General features: G+C 46.4%; 1 protein-coding gene across 1 annotated transcript in view; it reads left to right on the top strand.

The window, feature by feature from the left end:
• RYR1 (ryanodine receptor 1) overlaps positions 1-26,860 on the top strand; it is a 1,073,089-nt gene that overhangs the window by 343,804 nt on the left and 702,425 nt on the right. The window contains exon 28 of the mRNA XM_078661091.1: positions 19,311-19,519. Within this exon, the coding sequence (XP_078517217.1) occupies positions 19,311-19,519 (209 nt within the window). The remainder of the gene's footprint in view (positions 1-19,310; positions 19,520-26,860) is intronic.

The raw sequence follows: 26,860 nt of genomic DNA, 5'->3' as shown, positions 1-26,860 counted from the left end.
GCAGACTGGATCGTGAAACGTTAAAGCAATTCCTTTGTGTATCGACAGGTGGTGTTGTGTGGCTCCGCGTTGGATCAGTTTGCTCCGGATTTGTCGTCGTGCCTCTATATGTATGCTGCCTGAGCATGTTGACTTCAGTTCCATTTTTTATATGCCTTCGACATTAATTCTGATTTATCAGCTGTCTTCAGATAGAATTTTCAGTGGGCAGAGAGGTGCTCTAAAACAACTGTTTTAAGCTGCATTGTGACTGGGACCGGCAGATGTCAGTGACACACCCATGACATCTGCCTGTGGTGCCATGGTGCCTCACATGAGTATGTGTCATTCTACTTTGTGAAAATAAGCCGTAAGGCCATCCACCATCGCAAAGCCAAACTCGCCATCACCGTACTCTGCAACAAAGAAACGATCAAGGGCGCAGATGTGATCCCGTTCCTGAGGCCGCTCCAAGTCAAAGTTGCTGAGTTCTGGTAGTCCTGTAAGTTCACAAAAATGCAAAACAGTTGAAATATGGCCCCCCTTCGTCCTTCCACTCTCCCTAATCAGAGTCACACAACGCCCGAGCCCTTTCCGTCCTCGTAGCCGCACCCTCGTGAGGAGCTGACTCTTCCTATACCTCCTCTATGAGGACATGGACAAAAGTTTTGGTGCTCAGCCCAATCCCTCTGGAATACTTCCAAGCCTCACAGATTCGAGGTGGCTGCCCATGGACATATCCATCCCTGACACCGACTGTGCCAATTGACTTCGACCAGTGGTCTGTCCGTTGGCTGAGCCCGACGCTGTCAGCTTCAGCCTTGGTACAACGTCTGATGTTGGGCCCAAATCCAATACCATTATCAGCTTTGGAAACTTAGCCCCTGTCTAAAGACTACACCATTATGGCCATTTCAACCCTGACACATAGCACCACTACAATGAAGACCAGGTTCGGGTTTGATGATGATTTCTAGAAAGAGGGCAATATTTTTTACGCCATAGATGATTCTAGTGGTTTGGACACCTCCCCTGATAGTGGCCTAATCTCCCGTAATCAGCCAATAGCTACTAAAGACTCTACCTACTTTACCAAAGTGATCCGAATGGTCGTGGAGGTCTTGGATCGTTCACTGCCCCTGCAATAGATCAAAACTAATGTTCTTAATGAGGTCTCTAAGCCTGCCACTATCACCCAAGAACCTCCTCTGCCCTTTAATGATCTTCTCTTTGATGGGCTGATGGGCACCTGGTCAGACCAGGATCTTGCTCATCATAAACAGACAAGTGGCAAGATGACACAGGCAAGACGGGGGGCCACAACTTTCTGCTCCACCACACCACCCCAAAGAGTTTGGTTGTGTAGGCATCAGCTAGCAGTCTGAACCCAAATTAATTTCCTATGACACTCAAGGCAGCGAATCAGCGAACAGATGGAAAACTTTACCAGATTTCACACTCCCAGGACTGTAATCTCACACCTTGTGAGACAGAGTGGGGGACATCTTGTCAGCTGCAACATCTAATCCTTAATGGTCAAGATGCAGCGAAATATTCTATCTGTTCTGGCCTGGACATGTCTGCTTGGGGGGGCAGTCAGGACTAGGGTGGTGCTTCAGTGCCACACCTTGATTTGATCCACTGGCTTTTGATAAGACGCACAGTAGTCCCTGGTGGACATGCCTTTTGATGTCTCAAAACCTTTTGGACCAAAGCATGGTTTGGCGCTTGAAAAGTTTAAAAGGAGCAAGGCCATCGCTTTTTCCCTGGACCTAGCTCAGCCTGTTCGGGTGTCGCCCCCCACAACAGCAACCCTTTCCATATTTCGGCAGGGGCTATCAGTAGAGGCAGCCCAAGAAGTGCCTCAGCAACAACAGGCCTCCCAGCCCTTTTGGTAGTGAGGCTGTGGTCAGCCAGCTATTAGCGTTCATGCCCTGAGGGGCAACTCACTATACAGACCCCAAACGCCATTCCTACAGTTTAAGAACCACTTTAATTTATCTTTGGTGTCACTTGACCACCCAGTAAGAGGTCGAGTCACCTTTCGCCTCCCCAGATGGAGGAACATCACATCAGACCAATGGGTACTCTAGATCCTTTTCCCCTGACATGCCACATGTACTTCAGCACCTTCCTGAGGACCACTTCTCTCTCTTGGCTAACAGAGCAAGAGAGAGGTTGCCAGCATCAGAGATCGGGACTGGTTGTTATTCCCTTTAATTTCTGATACCGAAGAAGGATTGAGGCCTCAGTCCCATTCTAGATCTTTGCCTTCTGAACTTCTTCCTCCTGAAGGACAAGTTCAGGATAATCACACTGGCAAGTTCTGTATGCCTTGGGCCCAGGAGACTGAATAATTGCGCTGGACTTGCAAGACGCATTTGTTCACATCCCTGTCCTACAGTGTCACAGACATTGCCTGTGGTTCCAGGTAGGCCATGTTTCAGTTCTCCGTGCTCCCCACTCCCCTTTGGCCTTACCACTGCACTTTGTGTGTTCACTAAGACGATGATGTTGGTCACAGCCAATCTGTGAAGGTTGGTAATACTAGTCTTCCCATACCTCGATGAGTGGCTTCTGAAGGCAGGCTCCCCTGAAGCTGTCGTAAGCCGACCTGTTAACACTGTTACGCTGTACCATCACTGTGCCAAAGTCACCCCTGAGTCCTTCAAAACGACTCACTTTGATTGGAGATATCCTGATACAGTGTTCTTCCAAGCCATCCCTCCTCGTCAACGAGTCCAGGATATTCGGGCTATGATCCCATTGTTTCAGCCTTTGACCTCTGTTTTAGTGAGAGTGGCTTTGAGGTTTCTGGGCTTCTTGGCCTCCTGCATTCTGCATGTTGACCATGCCAAATGGCACATGCAGGCTGTACTGTAGGATGGGAAGTTTCAGTGGGCTCAACACCAAGGTAATCTATCTGACTCCATCTAGGTGTCAAAGGAGACTGTGAAAGACCTGCCGTGGTGGGTGCTTAACTGCAGCTGGACTGGCGGCAACCCCTCTCCCTACCCCCTAGAACTAAGTGTTGCAACAGATGCACCATTACTGGGTTGTGGAGTTAATCTGGGAGAGGTGGACATCAGAGACTCTGGTCTCCGGTGGAAGCTATCCTCCATATCAGCCTACTGAAGTTGTGAGCAATTCACTTGGCACTGAAGGTATCCTCAAGAAGTAATGGGTACGACTGCCATCAGGTGCTGCAATAAACAGAGTGGTGTGGGGTTATGGGCCCTCTGTCAGGAGGCCTTGTGCTTTCTGTCAGGAGGCCTTGTGCTTCTGGAAGTGGCTGAACTCTCAGGCCACCTAGCAGGATCTTTAATTGTCAGGGCAGACAAACTCAGCCAATGCTCCTTAGCAGATCACAAATGACGATTACTCTTAGAGATAGGACAGGGCATCTTCCATCAATAGGGAGAACATTGACTCGTTGGAGTTCCCAAGGCATTACCCCCTGTTGATGCCATCCGCCAGCACTGGGTGTTCTGACTCCTGTACACCTTTCCACTCCTACCTCTCCTGTCCAGAGTACTCAAGAAGATCAAGAAAGACCAGGCCAAAGTCATCCTAGAGGCGTCAGACTGGGTGAGAAGAGTGTGGCACCTGGAAACTTTGGCAGTGAGCATATGTTTTCTGATTCGACTGCCCCTTCGGGAGGACCTCTTATCACAGCAGCAGTGCATTGTAGTGTATTTATTTATTTATTTATTTTTGACATTTCTAAAGCGCAACAAATACCCGTAGGCGTCTCGGCGCTAAAACTGCCCTTATTTTCATTGGGGGAACTGGAAAACATGGTGGAAGATTATTGCTCAAAGAGCCAAGTTTTTAGTTGTTTACGAAACTGGAAGAGGGAGGGGCTTTGCCTGATATGTTGGGGGAGGGTGTTCCACAGTTTCAGGGCAGCCACCAAAAAGCGGCGATCGCCCCAGGAAACTGTTCTAGCCCGTGGAACAGTTAACTGGTGGAGAGTGGCTGATCGGAGCAGTCTACTTGGTTTATAGTGTTGGAGTTGCTCTTTCAGAAAATGTGGACCTTGCTCATTCAGAGCCTTGTAAACTATGCATAAGGATTTAAAGTGTATTCTGTTCCTAATTGTAAGCCAGTGGTATTCCTTTATGACTTTTGATGTGGGCTCAAACTTTGTTTTCCTCGCAAGCAAGCGAGCTGCGGCATTTTGAATGGATTGAAGTTTCCTTATGACTCTGGATTGTGCGTTAAGGAATAATCCGTTGCAGTAGTCCAGGGTGGACAATACTAATGAGCTAATCAAAGTTTTGATAGCTGTTTCCGGAAGAAACGGACGAATCTTCCTAATCATCTTTAATTTAAAATGAGCTGTGGATGCTGTTTTTTTAGCGTGGTCCATAAAAGTTAGTCCATCGTCAAAGATGATACCCAGGTTCCTGACCTTGGCTGTGGGTTTTGGAGGGGTGCCAAAAGTTTCAGGCCACCAGTTTAATGGCCAACTCGGAAAAAGGGGTCCAAAAATGACCACCTCAGTTTTATCCGAGTTCAGCCTTAAACAGTTGCTAGCCATCCATTCTCCTATATCTAGCAGTCCTTTATTAAATTTCTTTGCCATTTGAGGCCCGTCACCTTTAATAGCTAGCACCAACTGAGTGTCGTCAGCATAGGAGGTTAGGCTCATCCCATGTGCTTTGATGACATTAGCAAGGTCCGACACATAGATATTAAAAAGTGTCGGACTGAGGGATGAGCCTTGAGGAACTCCACATGGTGACGATTGTGGTGTCGATTGAAAGGGTCCTAAGGTGACCGCTTGCGTTCTATTCACTAGAAAAGATGCAAGCAGGTCTTTGGCGGAGTGACAAAGGCCGATCTTTTCGACACGGTCGACCAAGATGGTATGGTCGACCGTGTCGAAGGCTGCAGACAGGTCCAGCATTACCAGAATCGCTGTTCCCCCCTGGTCCCTTACCAGGGGGGACCCAAACCTGTATACCCTACACCCCTATGTATGGAGTTTAAGGGACAACTGTTGATGGATTACAATCTTCCCCCAAAGTGGTTTGTGTCATCCTACCAACCAGGTGCCTATCAACCATATCTGTGTACACAGGATGCTGGAAGAAGTTTGTGGACTGGTGTTCTTCCTGAAACATCCAACCCTTGTCAACCCAGATGTCTCCGCCAACTCAGTTAGTGATTCCACAGTAGGACCTTAATTTGTTCCTCACCCATTTGATGTGCACTCCCTTCAAACCCATGTACATTTGTTCTTTTTGTCTTCTTACTTTCAAAACCGCATTCCATATTGCCATAATAGTGGCCAAGTGAGGGAGCTACCTCCACCCATTTTCTGTGGTAACACCATATGCATCATTCTTCCCAGACCAACTTGTCAGCCAGACGAAAGTGTCATTTCTGCCCAAGCAGTCACCCTCTTACACACAGGGCAATACAACACTTTACAGGTCTTCTATGCACTTCCTCATCCCTCCAAGGAGGAAGAATGGCTACATCGCCTTGACCGAAAGAGGGTCCACAGCTTCTATATTGATTGGAGCAGATTTTACCAACAGGGTGGCCAACTTTTCATTGTTTTCTCTGGTGCTAAGAAAGGCAAAGCAGTGCAAACAAGGACCATCTTCAGATGGATTGTTTTTCCATTAAAATCTGCTACTGGCTAGCCAAAAAGCTGCTCCCATAAGGCTTACATGTTGATTCCACCAAAGCAAGGGCTGCTACCACTTTGTTGGCATGTGATGTGTCAGTCATAGAAATTTTCCAGGTTGCTTCGTGGGCATTCCTGCACATGTTCACCAAGCATTACTGCCTGGATAGACAGATTCAGTGGGGCAGACGCTTTGCCAGATCTCTCCTGCTGACCCACCACTAGGGTAGGTACACTGCTTTACTATTTACAAGTGAGGAATCTGCAGGTAGAAGTCTCTATATTTTCTGCTAGTGACTCTGTCTAACTGAAAATTTCTCACTGATCCTCCCTCCCCCCCCGTTCTATGAAAGGTACCCATACAGTCCATCAAAAGGATGACAATTAAAAAATTAGGACCATCACCCTTGCTGTTGAAAGTTGGCGACCCCCAAATGCCAGGCGGAGATCAATGTGAGGCTTAGGGCTGTCACCCTTGCTGGAGTAAGTTAGCAACCAGCATATGCCAGATGGTGGGGAGGGGGGGCACTGTGAAGTTTAGGGTTGAAAGTCAACGTCCCCATATGCCAGCTGGCGGTCACCGTGAAGCTTAGGGCTGTTGTCTTTCTTTCAGTAAGTCAGCAACCTGTGTGTCAGGTGGGGGTCACCGTGAAGCTTTGGGCATTTGCCCTGAACATCGTAGTAAGAGGATCCCTTCCGACTTTATGTCTTTGATAAATGTATTAAAGTAATATACTGTTTATGCATATGGGGCTTCTGACTTCTTTTTAATTACATGCAAGGTACTGGATCGATACTTAAGATTAGCAGAGAAGTAGACGATTGCTGTTGGTGCTGTTGGTGATACTGGTGAATCTCCTTTCTTGTATGAGGGTTATTGAGCCCAGAAAATAAGCTGAATAGTGAATGCTTAAAACATTTCACCAGTTGGTGCTATGTAGAATTGATAACATAAACTGTGACCTCTTTCACATCCATCACAGTGATATTCTCCTATGATCTCTGCATTGTCCTACATTAGTGATGGCATACTCTAGGAAACTCAATTGCAGAACAGCAGTAATATTGCGTACTGAAATACCTATATTATTAGACCGTTTAGCAATGCTTAAAGAAATATCAAACCTTATTAAAAATGGCAGAAAAGTATTGAAGACTTACCTGTTACTCCAGTATTGGAACTTTCATAGATTCCCATTGCTTGTATCATTCCCCGTCGTCGGACTGGGAGCCTCGGTAATAATAAATATATATATATATAAATATATACTTAGGTAAATACACCCTAATAGGTGTAAAAAGTAAAAAATTAGGCCTAGGCCTCATTATATTTTGTAGCCTATAGGTGTCCTTATGTAAAAGGACCCAAACTCACATTAGCAACCAATCAGATTAGCCTCACCCTGTGGAACCTTCCTGAGAAAGCTCAGAGCCTCAGATTTTCTACCGCATCGTTGATGACAGGGAGTCTCCTTAGAGCTCTGTTCTAACTTCTACTTTGAGGTACTATTTAAGCTGTTTTTTGACAGGATTCCTTTGAATTCTTACTATGGCTGATAAGGAAAAGAAGAGCCTTTTCAGGCCTTGTGCCACTTGTGGCAAAAAACGACTTTATACTGAGGATAAACACAAGGATTGTATATACTGTTTATACCCTGACCACAAGCCAGAGGGTTGTAAGATATGCAGGATGATGTCTGTTAAGACCCTTCGTGATCGTGAAGGAAGGTTACTTCTTTGGCTTAGAAAGTTGGAAAAGAAGGAAGAAGTGGTTTCTAGTGATGATGAAGATGCCAGATCATCATCTTCCAAGACATCTTTGAAGAGGGGTGTACCATCTGAGGAAGTTTCATCTGAACCCCCCTCAAAGGCTATGCGTGGGACCTCTGATAGGTCTGGCAAGCCCGGGCCTAGCGAATCTCCTCACGAGAGTGTAAAGGAGAGGGAAAGGCTAGCACCTCAGGTGCAGAAGGCAAAACTGGATGAGGGCTCGGCTGGGCCTTCACATCAGGAGAAAGTTTCTAAGTCCTTCAAGAAACCAACTGTAGAGGCTTCAACAGTGGTCAAAAAAGGCTCTAAAGCCTCTGTGGTGACTTTGTCTCCTCATACGTCGACGAGCCATCCATCGACGACGAGGATGACGACGACGACGGCGTCGACGAGGACCTCGACGACGATGCCGTCGACGAAGACTGGGTCGACGACAGCGTCGACGACGATGACTACGTCGACGGTTACCACCTCGTCGACGAAGACAATTCCGTCGACGATGACTATCCCGTCGACGGTGGCAATCTCGTCGACGACGACGATCTCGTCGACGAGGGTGAGCCCGTCGACGATGCAAGTTCCGTCGACGATGACGAACCCGTCGACGATGACGAGCCCGTCGACGATGGCGATCCCGTCGACGGTGAAGTTTATCTCGTCGACAGTCCCGTCGACGACGGTTCAGACTATGGAGATGCCGTCGACGGCAGGTGATAGAGGCGCCAGGAAGAGGAGAATAACTCCGGATATGACTTCACCTAGAAAGGTGTCATCATTACCCCCAGCCCTGTTGTTGGACGAGGATGAGTACTCGGAGAATGAGATGTATGGGGATGCATATAGCCCATCTCAGTTGCATCTGAAATACCACGATTCTGACCAGGATGATGAGTACTATTATGGGCAGGAGCAGCGACAACAAAAACAGGTCACATACCAGGAAACTCAGGCACAACAGGGCACGGTTACAATGCCTATGAGTCTTTTGACGGACTTGAGAGCAATGCTGGAGGAGTATAGAAGCAGGCAAGGGTCGCGACCAGTGGAAGGTCAGGCGCATGTTCAGCCACAGGTGATGGCAGTTCAGTCTGTGGCCCCTTCACAGGGGGAAGAAGAGAGGGAATATCCTCGGCAGACACAGGTCCAAGATGATACCTCGGATGAGGATGAACACAACCAGGATCAGAATCCTGATAACGAATGGAACCAGTATATAGCACAGGATCCGGCTTCTCCGGTGCCGGACCCGGTAGATTCACATCCGGCGGATGTGGGAGGTTTCTTCAGCTTGATGGAAAGAGCCACGGCACGCTTTAAGCTAGCCATGCCGGCAACATCTACGGATTGTTTTTTGTATGATTTTAAAGAGGCATACCGTAAGACAGTGCGTTCGATTCCCATTGTAGAGCACATTTGGGATGAAGGAAAGAAGGTGATGCAGTCTCCAGCGACAGTCATTCCAACACTTCCACGCTTGGAGAAAAAGTATAAAGCTCCGGATGACAGTCCCGCCTGCTTGATTGGACAACCTAGACCAGACTCAGTCATATCGCAGGCGGCGCAGAAGAAATCACGGAATCCTTCGGCCACCCTCACAACTCCACCGGACAAGGAGGGTAGAAGGTTAGACAACGCTGGAAAGCGATTTTCGTCTATGGCTAGCTTGCTGGTCAGGGCGGCCAATGCCTTGGCGATTCTAGCAAGATACGACCGCCAGATGTGGAGTGATGTGGCACACTATGTGGAATTGCTGGCGGATGACCCTAGAGCCGAAGCACAGAAACTTCTGGAAGAAGGACAACGGTCTTCTTCGGAAATGATTGATTGTGCGATGGACATCGCCACCATTTCTTTCCGTGCTCTGGGCAGCGCGGCTGTTCTTCGACGGCAGGGGTGGCTACGAGCGACTTACTTTCGACCAGAGGTCCAAAATAAGATTCTGGACTTGCCCTTTGATGGGGACATGTTATTTGGGAAACATGTCGATGACACCCTACAGGGAATAAAGAAGGACACAGAGACAGCAAGGGCTCTGGGGAACCTACAATATAGAAAGACACCATTCCGTGGAGCGAGAGGAAGAGGCTTCACTTTGCCAAGAGGTGGTTATCAGCAACAGCGATACTCGCAGCAGTCGCAGTCGTACAGACCACAGTACGGCAATCAATATTATCAGCGACAGTCACAGTCTCAATCGTTCTCTCGTCAGAACGCTCGTGGACGTCAAGGGCGTCAGGGCAAAGACGCTGGCAAGCGTCAATAGCGGCCTCCTGACTCTGCCAACTGTTCCTCCGCCTCTGGTATCTCCAGTGGGCGGCAGGATATCTCAACATCTGAGCAGCTGGGAAGAAATAACATCGGATCAGTGGGTATTGAACATCATCCGACATGGGCATACGCTAGAATTCCAGGAGTTTCCACCTACAAGAGCTCCCCACGCCACTACTTCAAAACATCTAAACCTTCTGCAATTGGAAGTTCAACAAATGCTTCAGAAGAGGGCGATCCAACGTGTTCCCCTATCACAAAGAGGAGAAGGTTTCTATTCAAGATTTTTTCTGATCCGAAAAACGAAACTAAAGTGGCGTCCGATCCTGGACTTAAGGGAGCTCAATACCTATCTCGTAAAGCTGTCGTTTCGGATGATTTCACTCCAGGACATATTGCGCCTCTTGAATCCAGGCGATTTCATGGCTACACTAGACCTGGAAGATGCCTATTTTCATATCCCGATCCATCCGGCTCACAGACGTTTTCTTCGCTTCACAGTGGGCAAGAGTCACTTCCAGTTCATGGTGCTCCCATTTGGATTAAAATCCGCTCCTCGGATATTCACAAAGGTGCTGGCCCCGGTAGCAGCTTTTCTGAGAAGACAGTCGCTGGAAGTATTCCCGTACTTAGACGACTGGCTGCTGAAGGCACCAAGCTTCCAAGAGGCAACAGAAGCAGTGGACACATGCTTGAGCCTCTTCATTCATCTGGGCTTGCAACTCAACAGAGAGAAATCGGTTCTTCAACCGTCAGGTATGGTGAAGTTCTTGGGAGCGATACTCGATACTCAGTTGTGCAAAGCCTTCCCATCGGAAGAGAGACAGATGAAACTCATGTCTTCAGCCGCTCGGCTGCAGAGGAAAACTTGGATGACAGTCAGGATGTACAAATCTCTTCTAGGGTCGATTTCATCCTGTATTCAATTGATTCCGCACTGCAGGCTGCGAATGCGCCCCTTGCAGGAGGAACTGGACCTTCAGTGGAGACAAGTGGAAGGGTCGTTCGACGACAAAGTAACGGTCACCCAGCAGATGAAACGGACGGTTTCATGGTGGATGAAGAAATCTCACCTCGCAGGGGGTCTCAGTTTCAGAGCGGCACCGGCTCCTCGCGTCATTACCACAGACGCCTCCCTTCAGGGTTGGGGAGCGGTCATGCAAGATCTCCAGGTCAGTGGCCACTGGACACCAGTAGAACGTCGCTTGCATATCAACATTCTGGAGCTAAGGGCTATTCGGTTGGCGATGTTGGCGTTCCTTCCAAGGATTTCAAATTCGGCCATCCTGGTGCGTACGGACAACACCACCGCAATGCATTACGTCAACAAGCAGGGCGGCACAAGATCGCAACTGCTTTCTCAGGAAGCCCAGCTGCTGTGGGAGTGGGTGATCTCACAGAACATCACGCTCGTGGTGGAACACCTTCCAGGAGTATGCAACACGAAGGCAGATACGCTAAGCCGCTTGAGGGCAGTCTCACACGAGTGGGAACTGGACAACACAGTGGTCAAGGACATCTTCTCCCGTTGGGGAACCCCAGCGATCGACCTGTTTGCAACACCGAGGAACAAGAAATGCCGGTGTTATGCGAGCAGGGAACACCATCGAGGGTCACTGGGGAATGCCCTTTTGATGTCTTGGTCCGGCGCATTTGTTTACGCCTTTCCGCCATTTCCCCTGATTCCTCGTGTCCTCAAGAAGCTCAAGCTGGACAAGTGCAGGATGATACTAATAGCGCCTGCCTGGGCTCGCCAGTTCTGGTACACGGAGTTGCTTCTTCTATCGGAAAAGCGGCCCATTCATCTGCACCCCAACCAGACCCTTCTATCAATGAACAACGGCCAGGTTCTCCACCCGAACCCGAGCTCACTTCAGTTGACAGCTTGGCTCCTGAACACAGAGAGTTTAAGGATTTAGACATTTCAGAAGAATGCAGGAACATTTTGTCACAGGCACGAGCTCCTAGCACTAATAAGACATATAGAGCGAAATGGAAAAGGTTCTATTTATGGTGCCAGAGAGATGGAGTGCATCCATTCTCATCAGCTCCGCATCAGCTCTTGCCATACATTCTATCTTTGGCACAGGCAGGTCTGGCTCATGCTTCCATCAAGGTCCACTTGGCAGCTATTTCCAGGTACAGAAGGACAAGATCGGGCCCTTCTCTACTATCAACAAGGATAATAAAGCAATTCCTGAAAGGGCTGTTTAGAGTTTTTCCGCCAGTTAGGCCCCCACCTCCGGTTTGGCACTTGAATGTGGTCCTGGCTCAACTGATGAGATCGCCATTTGAGCCAATACATAGGGCAGACCTGAAGTTCCTATCATGGAAAGTGGCGCTTCTTCTGGCACTCACATCTGCAAGGAGAGTAGGAGAACTGCAGGCTTTAACTATCAAAGAACCTTTCTTGCAGTTCAAGAATGATACATTGATCCTACGAATGAACCCCAAGTTCATTCCGAAGGTACCGACAGACTTTCATCTTAATGAACCGGTGGTTCTGAATTCTTTTTTTCCTCGGCCTTCCACTCAGGCTGAGAGGACACTTCATTCTCTGGACGTTCAGAGATGTCTGAAATTTTATCTGCAACGCACAGCTGGATTTCGGAAGACGCCCCAGCTGTTTGTGGCTTTCGGGGCCCCAAGAAAAGGATTTCCTTTGTCAAAGCAGGGAATTTCCAGATGGATATCGAGTGCGATCCGTTTCTGCCACCAGGCGGCAGGCAAACCGTTGGAAGGACAGGTGAAGGCGCACTCCACAAGATCGATCTCATCGTCAACAGCGCTGTTTGCTGGAGTATCGATAAAGGATATTTGCAGAGCGGCCACCTGGAGCAGTACTCACTCATTCACGAGGCACTACTGCCTGGAGGCGGCTGCAAAGGGGGATTCGGCTGTTGGACAAGCAGTCCTGAGAAATCTCTTCCAGTAAGAGGTGAGCTTTCCTCTCTTCCCTCCTCCTGTTTTTTCAAACATTTCGTTTATTATGATATGGTTACTGATTTATTGTTGTTATGATGTATAATATCATTGGTTTATAATGGTTCTATAACTATGCACGAAATGTTTGAGGTATGCTAACTGCTTTCTACTCTGATACAAGCAATGGGAATCTATGAAAGTTCCAATACTGGAGTAAGAAACAAGTTACTTACCTGTAACTTTAGTTCTCCAGTATTGGTAACTTTCATAGATTCCCATGCGCCCACCCGCCTCCCCTGGGAAAGCTCACTTCTGGGCTAGGTGATTATGTGGCAAAGCAACGGCTACGAAAATCTGAGGCTCTGAGCTTTCTCAGGAAGGTTCCACAGGGTGAGGCTAATCTGATTGGTTGCTAATGTGAGTTTGGGTCCTTTTACATAAGGACACCTATAGGCTACAAAATATAATGAGGCCTAGGCCTAATTTTTTACTTTTTACACCTATTAGGGTGTATTTACCTAAGTATATATTTATATATATATATTTATTATTACCGAGGCTCACAGTCCGACGACGGGGAATGATACAAGCAATGGGAATCTATGAAAGTTACCAATACTGGAGAACTAAAGTTACAGGTAAGTAACTTGTTTCTTCAGGATAATTCTTCTAGACTGCACTTTTTTTTAGCTTCGTCCACTTTTTTACCTCATCTTTTCTAATGTACTTCTGTGACATCTGAATTTAATATTCATAATGTTAGAGATATTGTACCAATTGTTGCTGAGCCCCGCTATTTTACTTCTGTTTTGTGTACCCCCAATAGCTCAAGACCTCATTTTCTTTCGCTTATAGCTGATGTACATGATTGACTGTAAAGTGCTGCTTGCCCTTGTGGCTAGGCTAACACTCTAAAAATACGACAAATATCTAAGTAAAAAATGTACATTGTGATTACTGTGTATGTACCCCACATTGGAAATGCTGGAGTACTCCGATCTCTATATTGTGTCACCTTAGTGATCGTGCATGTTAGGACATTCCTTGCTGGAAAGTGTTCATGATACTGTGTTACTCACTGCAACATCCCTTTTAGTGTCTGAGAGTTTTAAGGATCTGTGGGCCTGAAGTGGGGGAAGTGAAACTGAGCTTTTATCTGGGAGAAAGTGCTGGCACCCTCATAGGCTCAGTAAACAGAGTATAGTGAGAAGGCATTAACAGTGGGGTACGAAGGGCTAAAGGAGTGATGGAATCCATTGAAGGAGAATGAGTATCCAAGGGGCCAGCAGGCCTGCAGATGGAGTGGGCCTTGATAGCCAGGTAGATGGAGTGCTATGCAGAGACTCAGCACTGGCACTTCAGGGTGCTTTTTTTTTTTAAACGTATTTTTATTGCCATTTCAATATACATTTATCATCACATCACATTATTCAAATATCGGGCATAAGACATATACGCTCTCTTACATTTGAGATGTTACAGAGACTGGTATGGTTACTAAGCACTTTAAGACCCTGATGCGTCTTCAGAGAGGGTCATAGTAGGCATGGTGCTCATCGGTTATGATTGCTCATTCTGCCTTAACATGGACTGAAATCAACATAGCTGCTCCCTTGCCCACCTTCCCATTAAGAGTGCATGCTTTTCCTGCAGCCTGCGTCTGGGTGCGTAGTGTCGCTGCCATCTTTAGAATCATATATGCAAGAATCGTGCCAACCAAACATTTAAGAACAAACCTTCTAACAGCCTGGCGCGGCCCAGCGCAGCGCTATCTGCCAGTAGATCGTTATTAATTCCGTAATATACATAGGGGGCAAGGAAAACAACAGAAAGAAAGGGGGGCTGAGGGGGGGGGAGAAATCCCCTGATTAAGTCGCCTCGGGACCCAGTGGGTGGCCAGCTTTATTTCCACTATATGTCTCACATCTAATCAATCTCTGTTCCCCTTCCCTTATACGCAGGTGGTGGTCCAAGATCCCCTGCTGTGCAGCCTATCTCAAGGGCTAGACATGACACTTCCATGCGGGGCTCTTTTTGTTTCTCTACGTTAAGCTGAGGTGGGTTCGCTTTCTCTGTCCGTGCTACTTGGAGAACTCAGATACTCCCAGGCATGCAGTACATCCCCCCCATTGTTCTGCGGAATCCAAGAGAAGGCTCTTGACTGGCCACATCCTTCCTCTCCGGCAGAACCCAGAGCGTCCGCCTCCCGCCCTTCCGATCCGAGGCCACCGACATCATTTGCGGCGTCCCGGAGGACTCATCCCTCAGCCCCACGCTGTTTAACGTCTACATGGTCCCCCTCGCACAAGTGGCCCGCCAGCACGACCTCAACATCATCTCCTACGCCGACGACACCCAGCTCATTCGCTCCCTCACCAAGGACCCGCACACCGCCAAAACCAACCTCCACGAGGGAATGAAGGCTGTCGCCGACTGGATAAGGAACAGCCGTCTGAAGCTGAACTCGGACAAGACAGAGGTATTCATACTCAGACCCACCCCCTCAGCCTGGGACGACTCCTGGTGGCCGACCACACTGGGAACAGCACCGACCCCCACCGACCATTCACGCAACCTGGGATTCATCCTCGACTCCTCCCTCTCCATGTCTAAACTGGTGGGCACCGTCTCCTCCTCCTGCTACAACACCCTCCGCATGCTCCGCAGGATCTACAAGCGGATCATGTCCGAAACAAGAAGAACGGTGACACAGGCCCTCGTCAGCAGCAGACTGGACTACGGCAACGCACTCTACGCAGGAATCCCAGCTAAACACCTACGACGACTACAACGCATCCAAAATGCCTCCGCCCGACTGATCGTCAACGTCCCCTGCCGCAGCCACATCACCCCCCACCTGAGAGACCTACACTGGCTCCCCGTCGACAAGAGGATCACCTTCAAGCTCCTCACCCACGCACACAAAGCACTCCACAACGCCGGACCAGCCTACCTTTACAGCAGACTCAGCTTCTACACCCCCACCCGCCAGCTCCGCTCCGCCAGCTTTGCCCTCTCTGCTGTCCCCCGCATCCAACGAACAACCTCCGGCGGCAGATCCTTCTCCTACCTCGCCGACAAGACCTGGTACACCCTCCTACCCACCTACGGCAGACCCAGGACCTGCTCGCCTTCAGAAGACTCCTCAAGACCTGGCACTTTGAGGAGTAGCGGCACCCCCTCCTCTCAGCGCCTTGAGACCCTCACGGGTAAGTAGCGTGCTTTACACGTACTTTGATTGATTGGTTGATTGGACGTTGTCGTAGTCCCCAGTTCTTTCTTGCCCAATGCTCTCTCCTCTGCTCCAGCCCAGGCATTCATCTTCCTCTCCCAGACGTTCCACTGCAGTCCCATGGATGTTTTCAACATAATTGCTATATGCCTCCTGGCTAGCGCAAGGGCCAAATCTAGAAACCTGTTTCCTACTTTACACTTAGGTTATCTAGGAAAGAGTCCTAGTAAGCAGACGTCTGCAGTGTAGTTAAGAGCTCGCCTTCATGTGCAATTGAGTTTAGCGAGTACTTCATGCCAAAAGATTTCCGTGACCCCACACTCCCAGGTCATATGTAAGAAATCTTCATCATCATTACTGCATCTCGGGCATCTCCTTGGTTCTCCCCCAAAGGTGACAAAGATCCTATGCGGTATCAAGTAAGTCATGTGTACATAGTTAAACTGAACATATTTCAGTTCTGCATTCCGTGATATTTTCTTGGGGGATTCCAGGACTCTGCTCCATTCCTTGTCAGTTAGATCCCTCCCCAAGTTTCTTTCCCATTTCCCCGCAGTCTCAGCAGGGGAGCCAATGAAGCACTTCAGGGTGCTTTGAAGTGAGAAAGAACAAGATAAAAAGTATATTTGAGGGCCAAGGCAGGACTTGAGGGTCTGGGTATAGAGTGATGATGAAGGAATGCTGAAGGAATGCTAAAGCAGAGTATTAAGTGACTGGGCTATGGACCCACCTATGGCTGGGAGTACATCTGAAAGCAGCCCACTGTTCAGCAGTGCCCAATCGGAAGTGCTAATTCTCAGAAGGGACCCGCCAAGTGGCATTGTTGGATGGAGCAGTGAACCGAAGGATAAGATGCAGTCCAGAGACATAGTGCCCATGAAATAGATCCATGATGATGTTCTCTCAATTTCCCTTTATGGAAGCATGGAGGAGGCATGGTGAAGAGTGAAGGGCAGGGGAATAAAAGGGTGGCCCTAGTGGGGAGAGTGTAGAATGTCTCCAGGTCTGCGTCCTGTAGAAGTAGTGCCTGCTCACTTGAGATGTGGGGTACCACAGGGCTCGTCCCTGAGCCCCACACTCTTCAACATTTATATGAGCCTGCTGGCTAAAATAGTGGAACCCTTTGGAATTCGAATTATCACATACGCAGACGACACCCAATTGATCGTCTCCCTGAACCATCCAGGAAATAGCCCAGACACCCTAGCAAACTGTATGAGAACAATTGCTTCCTGGATGGAAAGCTCCTTTCTACAGCTGAACGGAACTGATGTTTCTGGGTAAACCACTCTTGATGGGGGTTTCTACCCTCTGGCCAAATTGTCTAGGCAAAGCTCCAACCCCTAAAGACAAAATCAAATCCCTCGGTGTCTGGCTAGACAATAAACTCAGTATGAAAGCCCAAGCACAGAAAGTCGCAGGATGTTGTTTTGGACTAATGAAGATGATGCGAAAAGTCCTCCCACTGCTTTCGTGGGAGTCCAAGAAACTAGTAGTCCAGGCCCTGATACTCTCGCGCCTGGATTACGCGAATGCTCTATATGCGGGCTCACCCCAGTCTACAATAAGGAGCCTTCAGGCGGTACAAAATTGTGCAGCTAGGCTTCTTATGGACATCCCTCGGAGAGAATCTGCCAGAAATGCCATATCCACCTTACACTGGCTACCAGTGGCAGAGAGGATCCAGTTCAAAACCCTCTGTGTGACCCACAAAATCCTGAACGCAAAATGCTCCCCTATACTTCAAGGAACCATCCTCCCCTACTTACCTAATAGATCCCTGCGCTCTGAAAAAAAACGCCTAGCAACAATCCCCAAAATCCAGAAAACTAGAAGCGGAGGACAACGATTCTCCTATGTGGCCTCCAAAGGGTGGAATACCCTGCCGGACCATATTAGATTGATAGACGAGCATCTGATCTTCCGCACTGCTATTTCCATCACGCTAAACTGAGCACTCACAGCAAATAGTCTACAGCGCTGGGAGGCCTCCGGGTAGCCATGCGCTCTACAAATATTATTTACATTTACATTTACATTTGAGTGCTGAAGAGTTGAGAGGGCATTTATGTTTTTGCATCTATGTGCAATTGAGGAGGATGAAGCCCCAGTGAGAGAGAGAACAAAAATAGCAAGAGAGTCTCATGGGTTGAGATGATTAACGAAAAAACACTTTTAAGGAGGAACAAATCATAGTCAAATCCTGAACACTGTGGGTGCACGTGGTTTCATATGGGGAGCGAGCCAGTCATCAATCCCCTCCAGGACTATGTCCTGAACCAAGCTCACCCTTATGAGTCTCCAGACAGCTAAGACTCCTCAGCCTGCACACTTCCTGCTACTATCTCCATATTTATTCTACATCCAGCCTCCATCCAGCCCTAGTACTACCATCTCTACATCAGCATTGACTAGTAATGTTAACACACCTATCTCTCTATACCTTGAAGTACAGGTACAGGACCAGAGGTGAAGGAACAAACTCACCACAAATGACCAGATTACCCAAACAAGGAAGATGAGCAAAAATGCAGAATTCACTAACTTTACCACTTGAATGGTGTGAAGTACTAGTCGGCCAACTGACTCTTCAGCTAAATGTATCCTGTGGCATCCTGCAGGATTTCATTCCATAAACCTAAATCTGTATTGCTCAGAACCACAAAAGAATTCTAAGTGGAATTTGTACTGTATGAAGCAACAAACCAAGAAAGTGATTGAAAAAGGCAGAAGCAATGTCTCAGTGTTAAATATAGCAATGCAAAACTTTCTGCCTGATTTAGAGTTCAGCAATAACTGAAAATCCCCAAATTTCTGGATGAAGCACAGACAGGTGATTCTTTTATGATGGTTAGCATTACCTCCAGACACAGGAGGGTTGTAAATTAAAGTCAAACTCTATATCAAATCTTTACTCTCCAGACTTCACCTTTTAAAAACAATCAAATTTCAAAAACAAAAATCCAGCAATATTTAAGTACTGACAAAGGAATACAGAGAGAAACAGATGTATAATAAGTGAGCGACGAAAGAAGGTGTGGGTTAAAGTAAGAAAATGCAAGGCAGAAACAATAAGTTTCCGAAAATCTGGAACATTTGGAGAATAAGGGTAATGATAAAGACTGTTGACTAAGATTTTGTGGTAGAGTGAAGGAAAAAGAGAGAAAAAAAATTATGGGGCAGAATAGAGGGGCAAGGAGAAGGGTATCTGAACTTGAGACAGGTGCATAATTGGATGAAATTGTAATAAGTGACAACTTTAACATAAAGCAAAAAGGATAAAGAGCACCCACATTGTCAACGAAAATAGATCAGGACAGTTAAGAAAATGAGACAGTCAGATAAGTGCCAACGTCTGTGGGCTTTTGAATAAAGTAGGTCGACGTAACTGAGCAAAAATTGTCAATTCAATGAGAATGGAAGAATTGGATGTTATAAGCAGGAATTGTAATCTTAGATTTTAACTGAGGTCTGATCTTTTCTTTCTGTTTTTAGGCTTCATTCCAGTCTGCAGCATGGGCCTGTTCCAGGTAGGACGCCTGAACCTGGGACAGGATGTCAGCAGCTTGAAGTACTTCACAATTTGCGGTCTTCAGGAAGGCTTTGAGCCCTTTGCTATCAACATGAAACGAGACATCACAATTTGGTTCAGTAAAAGTCTGCCACAGTTTATGAATGTGCCACCAGAACACAAGCATCTTGAGGTAATGAGCTTGTAGGGTTGAAATGAGGTGCTGTGATACTGAATAGTAGTACAGAAATAGTTTGTTTCTATCTTATGTAAGCTTATTCTGATAGAGTTTATTTTTCTGGTAGATGGCTTGTTTGTCAGAGCTGTCTTCTGGCACTCATATTTATATATATGCTGTAGAGATTATATAATGTTGATTATTGGAATAGTTTATAGCTAAAGATATGTACATATTTTCTTTGTATGTTTCTGTACCAATTCAAAGTTTGGATTTCCTGGTAGCTAAAATCCATCGTCAAAGCGGAGCCTCTTTAGAGCTTGTGAGGCTTATGGCAAAATGAGGGTCTACACAGATGATCTTCACAAAATGTGCATGTACCTCATGTATCTGGACCATAAGCAGAAATACTGGAAGGTTTGCTGCAAGTTTTCAGATAAATCCTCAGTGATTGGGAGGGAAGGTTCCTTAGGTGACTCCAAACAATTAAGACTGTAGACACTTGCTCATTTGAGGATGAGTCTGTTCAAAAGGCCTCTCCAGGTCATGAGGAGAAAGCATACAAATGCAACCTAGAACCATCAACACCATTAAAACAATATGGCAAATGATTTTGCCTCCATATCCTATGAGCAACAAGTGAAAAAATTCTCAGATCTACCTCTCCTTCACCAGAATGTGAGATGAAGAAAAGAAGATTCTTAGTAAAATTGTTGTCCACCATGCCCCCAGCTCATCATCAAACAATGGGATAAAAGTCTTTCTCCAGTATTGGATCTTTCCTAGATTCACATGCTTGAATCATCCCTGTCGTCTTAGTGAGAGTCCCACGGTATACATATCAAAGCAGTAGTTAAAATTACCATAGGCTAGCATGCAATGAAAAGTCAGTGCCATAGCCTATCCACCTTCTTTTGTAAAAAGGAACCAAATCCAACCAACAGCCAATCAGGCGACTGCACCCTCTAGAACAATCCCAAGAGAGGCTAGGTTCCTCAGATTTTCTACCGCACGTCGTGTGAAAGGGAGTCTCCGTGAGCTCTGCTCAGTTTTTCTCTGTTTCTTCAAGTTTCTTACCAGACATTTCTTCAAACTTGTCTGAATCTTCTAAGAAGGGTCTCTTCAGATCGTGTGGATCCTGTGGACAAAAGAAGCTGCATTCTGAAGACCCACATAAGAGCTGCATCTACTGCCTTTACCCTCAACACAAGGTAAAAGATCGCAAGATATGTAGAACCTTTTTTACTAAGAGCCTCAAGGACAGGGAGGGTAGACTACTAATTTGGCTTCAAAAATTTAAGGCAAAATCTGATGTTCTCTCTGAGGATGAGGAGAGCTCTACCTCATTGACTTCTAAAGAAACACATAAAAGGAGAGTAAGATCTCTTGAATCTCCTGAGGTTTCTAAAAAGAAGGCATCAAAAAAATCTCGTCATGAGGAAGAAAGTACCTCACAAAAAGGAAATCTACCATTTCCTAGTGAGGAAAAAAGCCTTAAGACAAAGACAAATACTCTTCTTTCCATTCTATGAAGGAAATCTGTCTCAAAAAAACTTGTACTGCAGACTGCGTTCAGTTATGTGTCTTCGTCGTAGAGAAAACCATCTTCAAAACAAGTTTCTCCTTCATCATCGTCGAAGATGACAGTCCTGTCGATGATGTTTCAGGTGACGACTAGTGCTGCACTGCTGACGATCTCATCGTCGACGACAACATCTTCAACTTTTTCGACGTTGGTCCCGTCAACGACGGTGGTTCCGTCGACGGCTACGTCTTGGACCGCGATGATGACGACAATCTCGTCGACGATACTGACAACGGCCGTATCCGGTCCTATCATGTCCTCGTCGATGATGCAGAAACCGTTACCATCGATAAAGTTGTTCTATTCCATGCCTGGTCGTAAGCGTCCATCTTCCCTGCAGCTTACACCAATGTATCCATTGACGACGTTCTCGTCAACCACACAGTCGACGAGACAATTTTTGCAAAACCCTGCAATAATCTCTCCTTTACCTCCATCAACATTCTTGGAGGAATCTGATGATGAAGGGATGTTTGAAGGAATGCTTGGACCTGCGGATAGTCCTTCCCAATTACAGGTATAGTATCAGGAAGATGATGACGATGACTATGGTGGATACTATCAACAGGAATATCCCCCCTCCTCATGCAAAACTGCAATATTTGGAGCCGGTTTCTGCACCTATGGTCCAACTTCCTGTTGCAATGGTACAAAATCTTCAGGAATTATTACGATACTATCGTTCACATTTTCCTTCAGCACCTGTTCTTCCACCTCCTCAATCTCCACCACTAGTTGCTACGGGAAACATCCTTTACAACGCAACTTTTACCACGCAGTGCCTTTACGACGCAACTATTACAACGCATGTCATTACAACGCATAGCACTGGGGGGCGCTCTAGGATAGGGAATAGATTTAATTTACTATCCAACACCTTCCCTACTATCCACGGGGACTGGAGTTGGAATAGTAAATTAAACTATTCACTATCCAGCACCCCTAAGCGCTATGCGTTGTAAATGCATGCGTTGTAAAACTGCGTTGTAAATGCATGCGTGGTAAAAGCATGCGTTGTAATGTCATAAATCCGTTGCTACACCACCTCGTACTTCTGTGCCTGTGTCCGCACTGTCCCCGATGGGAGATACCAGTGGGCCGTAACAGCATCCAGATACCTCTGATGAGGGATAGATTGAGGATATTCAACATAAGGTCTCTGTTACCAGATACCTGAGAGCCTAGCCGGTCACTATAAATCCATTCACAACGTTCAATGGGGTTGGTCTGGATGGTATAGTAGATAGAAAAGGAGAAATCGCTATTTTTCTAGGTGTCCCCTCACTCACCAGGGTTGCCCCATGGTGACATGCTTCATCATTGGGGCCATCCCAGTCCTCTACGGGCTGGGGCGTGCTGCGACTTGCGAATTACGTAGGAGCACTTGTAATTGACTATGTGTGGTGCGGATGTGATAGTGGAGTGGACTAGGTGATGTGTTTAAAAATACCTGCCCAGTAGGTTTTCAATAGACTTTATTCCTGCCTCTAGGTGGTAGTATTAAAAATGGGGTGGAAAAATAGGGTCCCTAAACGTAATGTGTTAAGGTGTACCTATCAACTCCTGTCAACATGTTTCGTGCATACCCCAAGCACTTCTTCGGGACTACACAGGGACCAGCCCTGTGTTTGCCACTCCTTAGCTCTGCAATGAGTTATTTTTAGTAAAAAATGCTGCAATCTATAATTAGTGCATGCAAGAATACCTACGTATTTATTCCAAACACGTGGTTCCTGAAAAACAAAAGACAACTTGAAAAGTCAAGGGGTGTTACCCCCAAACATAACACACATAGCACATATTTCGGATTGCACGTGGAAAACGTGATTACATTTCCCGTGGTCCTCAAAGGACGTTTTAAAATGTAAAAACGTGTTTGTTTTCATGCACAAAAAGTGGTAGTTCTCATGCATCAAAACGTGATAAACACCTTACTGTGACACAACCAAACATTCATCTTGCACACACATTCATACATATTTACATACATGTAGTGGGACCTAACTGTGCCCCATGGACTCGGAGTGGTTCAGTATCCCAGCAAATCTAAGAGAGGTAGGAGAAATGGCACATCATAAATTTCATCCACTGTTTTGTTTTATCCGACCTGTTAGGCTATGCGATGGTTCATCAACCCGCAAGATCGATAAATAAAGGCTCTTCATTTGCCCGATTTTATTCGCACACACTTACTTGCTCACAGAATACCTCCCTCTTGCAGACACCTACTAGCGTCCCTCCGGTCCGGATGTTATTTGACCGGGGGCGCCGGGTTTGTTTTTAAAGACCTGCAATCGCCCGGTTACTTCCGCATTGCACGCCACGCTCAGTGGAGAGCTGGTGCGTGTCGGATGTTTGGAGCGTTCGCGTTTGGCTGCCATCTTAGGTATATGGCGTACCTTACACTCATTCGAAAGGTCAATATTTTTGGATCAGGTTGGCCGCTATTCTTAAAAATTCATTTAAGGCATACTCCCGTCGGCCATTGTTATTATCAGCTAATTTGCCGCAATTTTTACCAAAAAGGGATTGGGTATACATATGCCAGTGATTAGGATATTATAAATCACGACGGCCCAAAAATGTCTCCATCAGTTATTTTTCTCCATTAGTTTAGTCATTTTATGAGCAGACATGCTTTTTGTATCACTAAGTTGAATACTTCTTGTCATGTAAATTGTCCCCAGGGAATGTCATCATTCAGACCCACAATATGAGAGCGGAGCTTAAAAACCCAGCGTTGTTCCTTCTCCAGTAGTTTTTTCTCCATGTCTGTGTGTGGTTGTTGTATTTCCAGAACCACCCAACGCATATCATTAGGGGTATGTCCCTTTTCCAAAAAATGAGTGGTCATTTTAGTATTTGAATGCTTGCATCTGAAATTGCTGCGGTTTTCCACCATCCTTGTGTTGACCTTCCTGGTGGTCATGCCAATGTAGTGTAAATCACAACTACATGTAATCATATACACTACCCCTGTTGTGTTGCAGTTTGAAAAGGACTTCAAATCCCAAATTAGGCCGTTGTTACATGTGATTTGTTTAGTCGCACTCGTTAGGTGACACACACTACAATTGGAACATGGATAGTGTCCCATCGGTAGTGGATGTAGGCGACGTACTGGGCCTTCTACAGTCTTTGGGCGTGTATGGACTATTAAATCCTTCAGGTTTTTTCCTTTGCGGTGGCTAAACATTGGTTGAGTGAGGTTAAGGCCACCACTGTTCAGTGTCTTCCAATGTATTTTGACAATCTTTGTCACTTTCTGTGAGGCCACGGTGTAGGTTGTAACACAGATGGGCCTTCTATCAGTGTCATTTGTGGGTTTCGTTCTGAGTTTTGTTTCTAAGAGTGCATCTCTGTTATTATTTGATGCTCTCTTTTTAGCCTTTGATACAATTTTGTGTGGGTATTGTCTCTGGAGTAATTTCGTACTCAGTTCTTCCGCCTGGGCTTCATAGTCTCGTTTTTCTGAGCAGTTTCGCCGTAGGCGTAAAAACTGTCCAAAAGGCAGATTCTCCCGTAGCTGTCGGGGGTGGAAACTCTCAAAGTTTAGTAAACAATTTCTCGACGTAGGTTTGAAATGTGTCGTAGTGGTTAGTTTGCCACCGTCTGCTCTGATGTTTAGGTCTAAAAAGACCAATTCTCCCTCCGAGTCCATGGGGCACAGTTAGGTCCCACTACATGTATGTAAATATGTATGAATGTGTGTGCAAGATGAATGTTTGGTTGTGTCACAGTAAGGTGTTTATCACGTTTTGATGCATGAGAACTACCACTTTTTGTGCATGAAAACAAACACGTTTTTACATTTTAAAACGTCCTTTGAGGACCACGGGAAATGTAATCACGTTTTCCACGTGCAATCCGAAATATGTGCTATGTGTGTTATGTTTGGGGGTAACACCCCTTGACTTTTCAAGTTGTCTTTTGTTTTTCAGGAACCACGTGTTTGGAATAAATACGTAGGTATTCTTGCATGCACTAATTATAGATTGCAGCATTTTTTACTGAAAATAACTCATTGCAGAGCTAAGGAGTGGCGAACACAGGGCTGGTCCCTGTGTAGTCCCGAAGAAGTGCTTGGGGTATGCACGAAACATGTTGACAGGAGTTGATAGGTACACCTTAACACATTACGTTTAGGGACCCTATTTTTCCACCCCATTTTTAATACTACCACCTAGAGGCAGGAATAAAGTCTATTGAAAACTTACTGGGCAGGTATTTTTAAACACATCACCTAGTCCACTCCACTATCACACCCGCACCACACATAGTCAATTACAAGTGCTCCTACGTAATTCACAAGTCGCAGCACGCCCCAGCCCGTAGAGGACTGGGATGGCCCCAATGATGAAGCATGTCACCATGGGGCAACCCTGGTGAGTGAGGGGACACCTAGAAAAAGAGCAATTTCTCCTTTTCTATCTACTATACCATCCAGACCAACCCCATTGAACGTTGTGAATTGATTTATAGTGACCGGCTAGGCTCTCAGGTATCTGGTAACAGAGACCTTATGTTGAATATAGTATTTGGAGGGTGAGCCTTAGCTTTTTCTTCCCTCTAACTCCCTTCTCTTTAGTATTGATACGTTGCAGCGTGCAGCTGCGGGAGATTCTATACACACCTTACACTGTGACTAAGGCCAGTTTATCGGTTGACAAACAGTATACATAGGAGAGACCATCATGGCAGAAATTACAGGACTTTCTTTCACTGAAGATGAGGCAGATAGGATAATAGCCTCCATGCTCCCTCACACCAGTACATCCTACAAAGACACGAGTGAAGCCCAGCAGAGTTGGGATGAACTGACAGAATTAAAACGCAATTTAGTGAAAACAATAATACATGGAATTATGATGAGCGAATATCATAGGGCCAACGCAGCTCCATGTGGCCTGATAGTAAACAATGAGCCTTTCATCTTCCAGGACGATCTCGTTTTTAAGAAAGATTGGTCACTGATCAGCTGGCACTGTACCAGGGACTGGCTAGTCCTAATTGTAAAAACTGCAGCACGCCGAGCAGAGACATTGAAAATTGAAATCCATGATCTAGAGATCAAATTAAAATCCTACCAATCACCAGCAGAACTTAAGAAAAGATTGGACGAATTGAATAAATCTATGACTGAATTTGAAACCTCACTGAAGGATACAAAATATGTAAAATTCCACAAAGATAAGAAGTCCTTCTCACATGAGAAAGTATATCCATATATCAAGGTCGACTATGTCCCTTCCGGAAGAAACCCAGGTTACAACACAGACAGTGGGGGTTCAGATTCAGGATCCGACTCTTCTGACTCAAGCTATAACCGGAACCAGCCAAAGAACAGACGAGGCAGAGCGTGGAGCATGAGAAATAGAGGGAATTTCTGGCAACCTTATCAGGGACCACCACCCCAATTTTTCTATAGCCATCCGCCGTTTCATCAACCATATCCTCACCAACCATTCCCGGTTTGGGACAACACCCAGATGTCAGGGATGCCACAGCAGCCTTTTTTAGGGAGAGGCAAGAGGCCGGGAAGAGGAAAAACCAGAGGGCAACAAGTACAATGGGCACAACCACTGGAAACAGGCAGAACACACACGAGGAGCCAAGGGCCGGTGACGACACCATCAACCAGCCACATCTGAGCCTAGTGGTTAATTTATCTGACAAGGTTCTCACCCCAGACCAAACTACAGTGCTAGAAAAGGGCCTGGGTTTTGTCCCAACAACAAACCTGGATACATTCAAGTTATACTGTGAATTGA

Source organism: Lissotriton helveticus, chromosome 9 (genome assembly GCF_964261635.1).
Source record: "Lissotriton helveticus chromosome 9, aLisHel1.1, whole genome shotgun sequence".
Taxonomy (NCBI): domain Eukaryota; kingdom Metazoa; phylum Chordata; class Amphibia; order Caudata; family Salamandridae; genus Lissotriton; species Lissotriton helveticus.
Note: the sequence above shows the minus strand (reverse complement) of the source record. Positions and strands in the feature narration are given on the sequence as shown.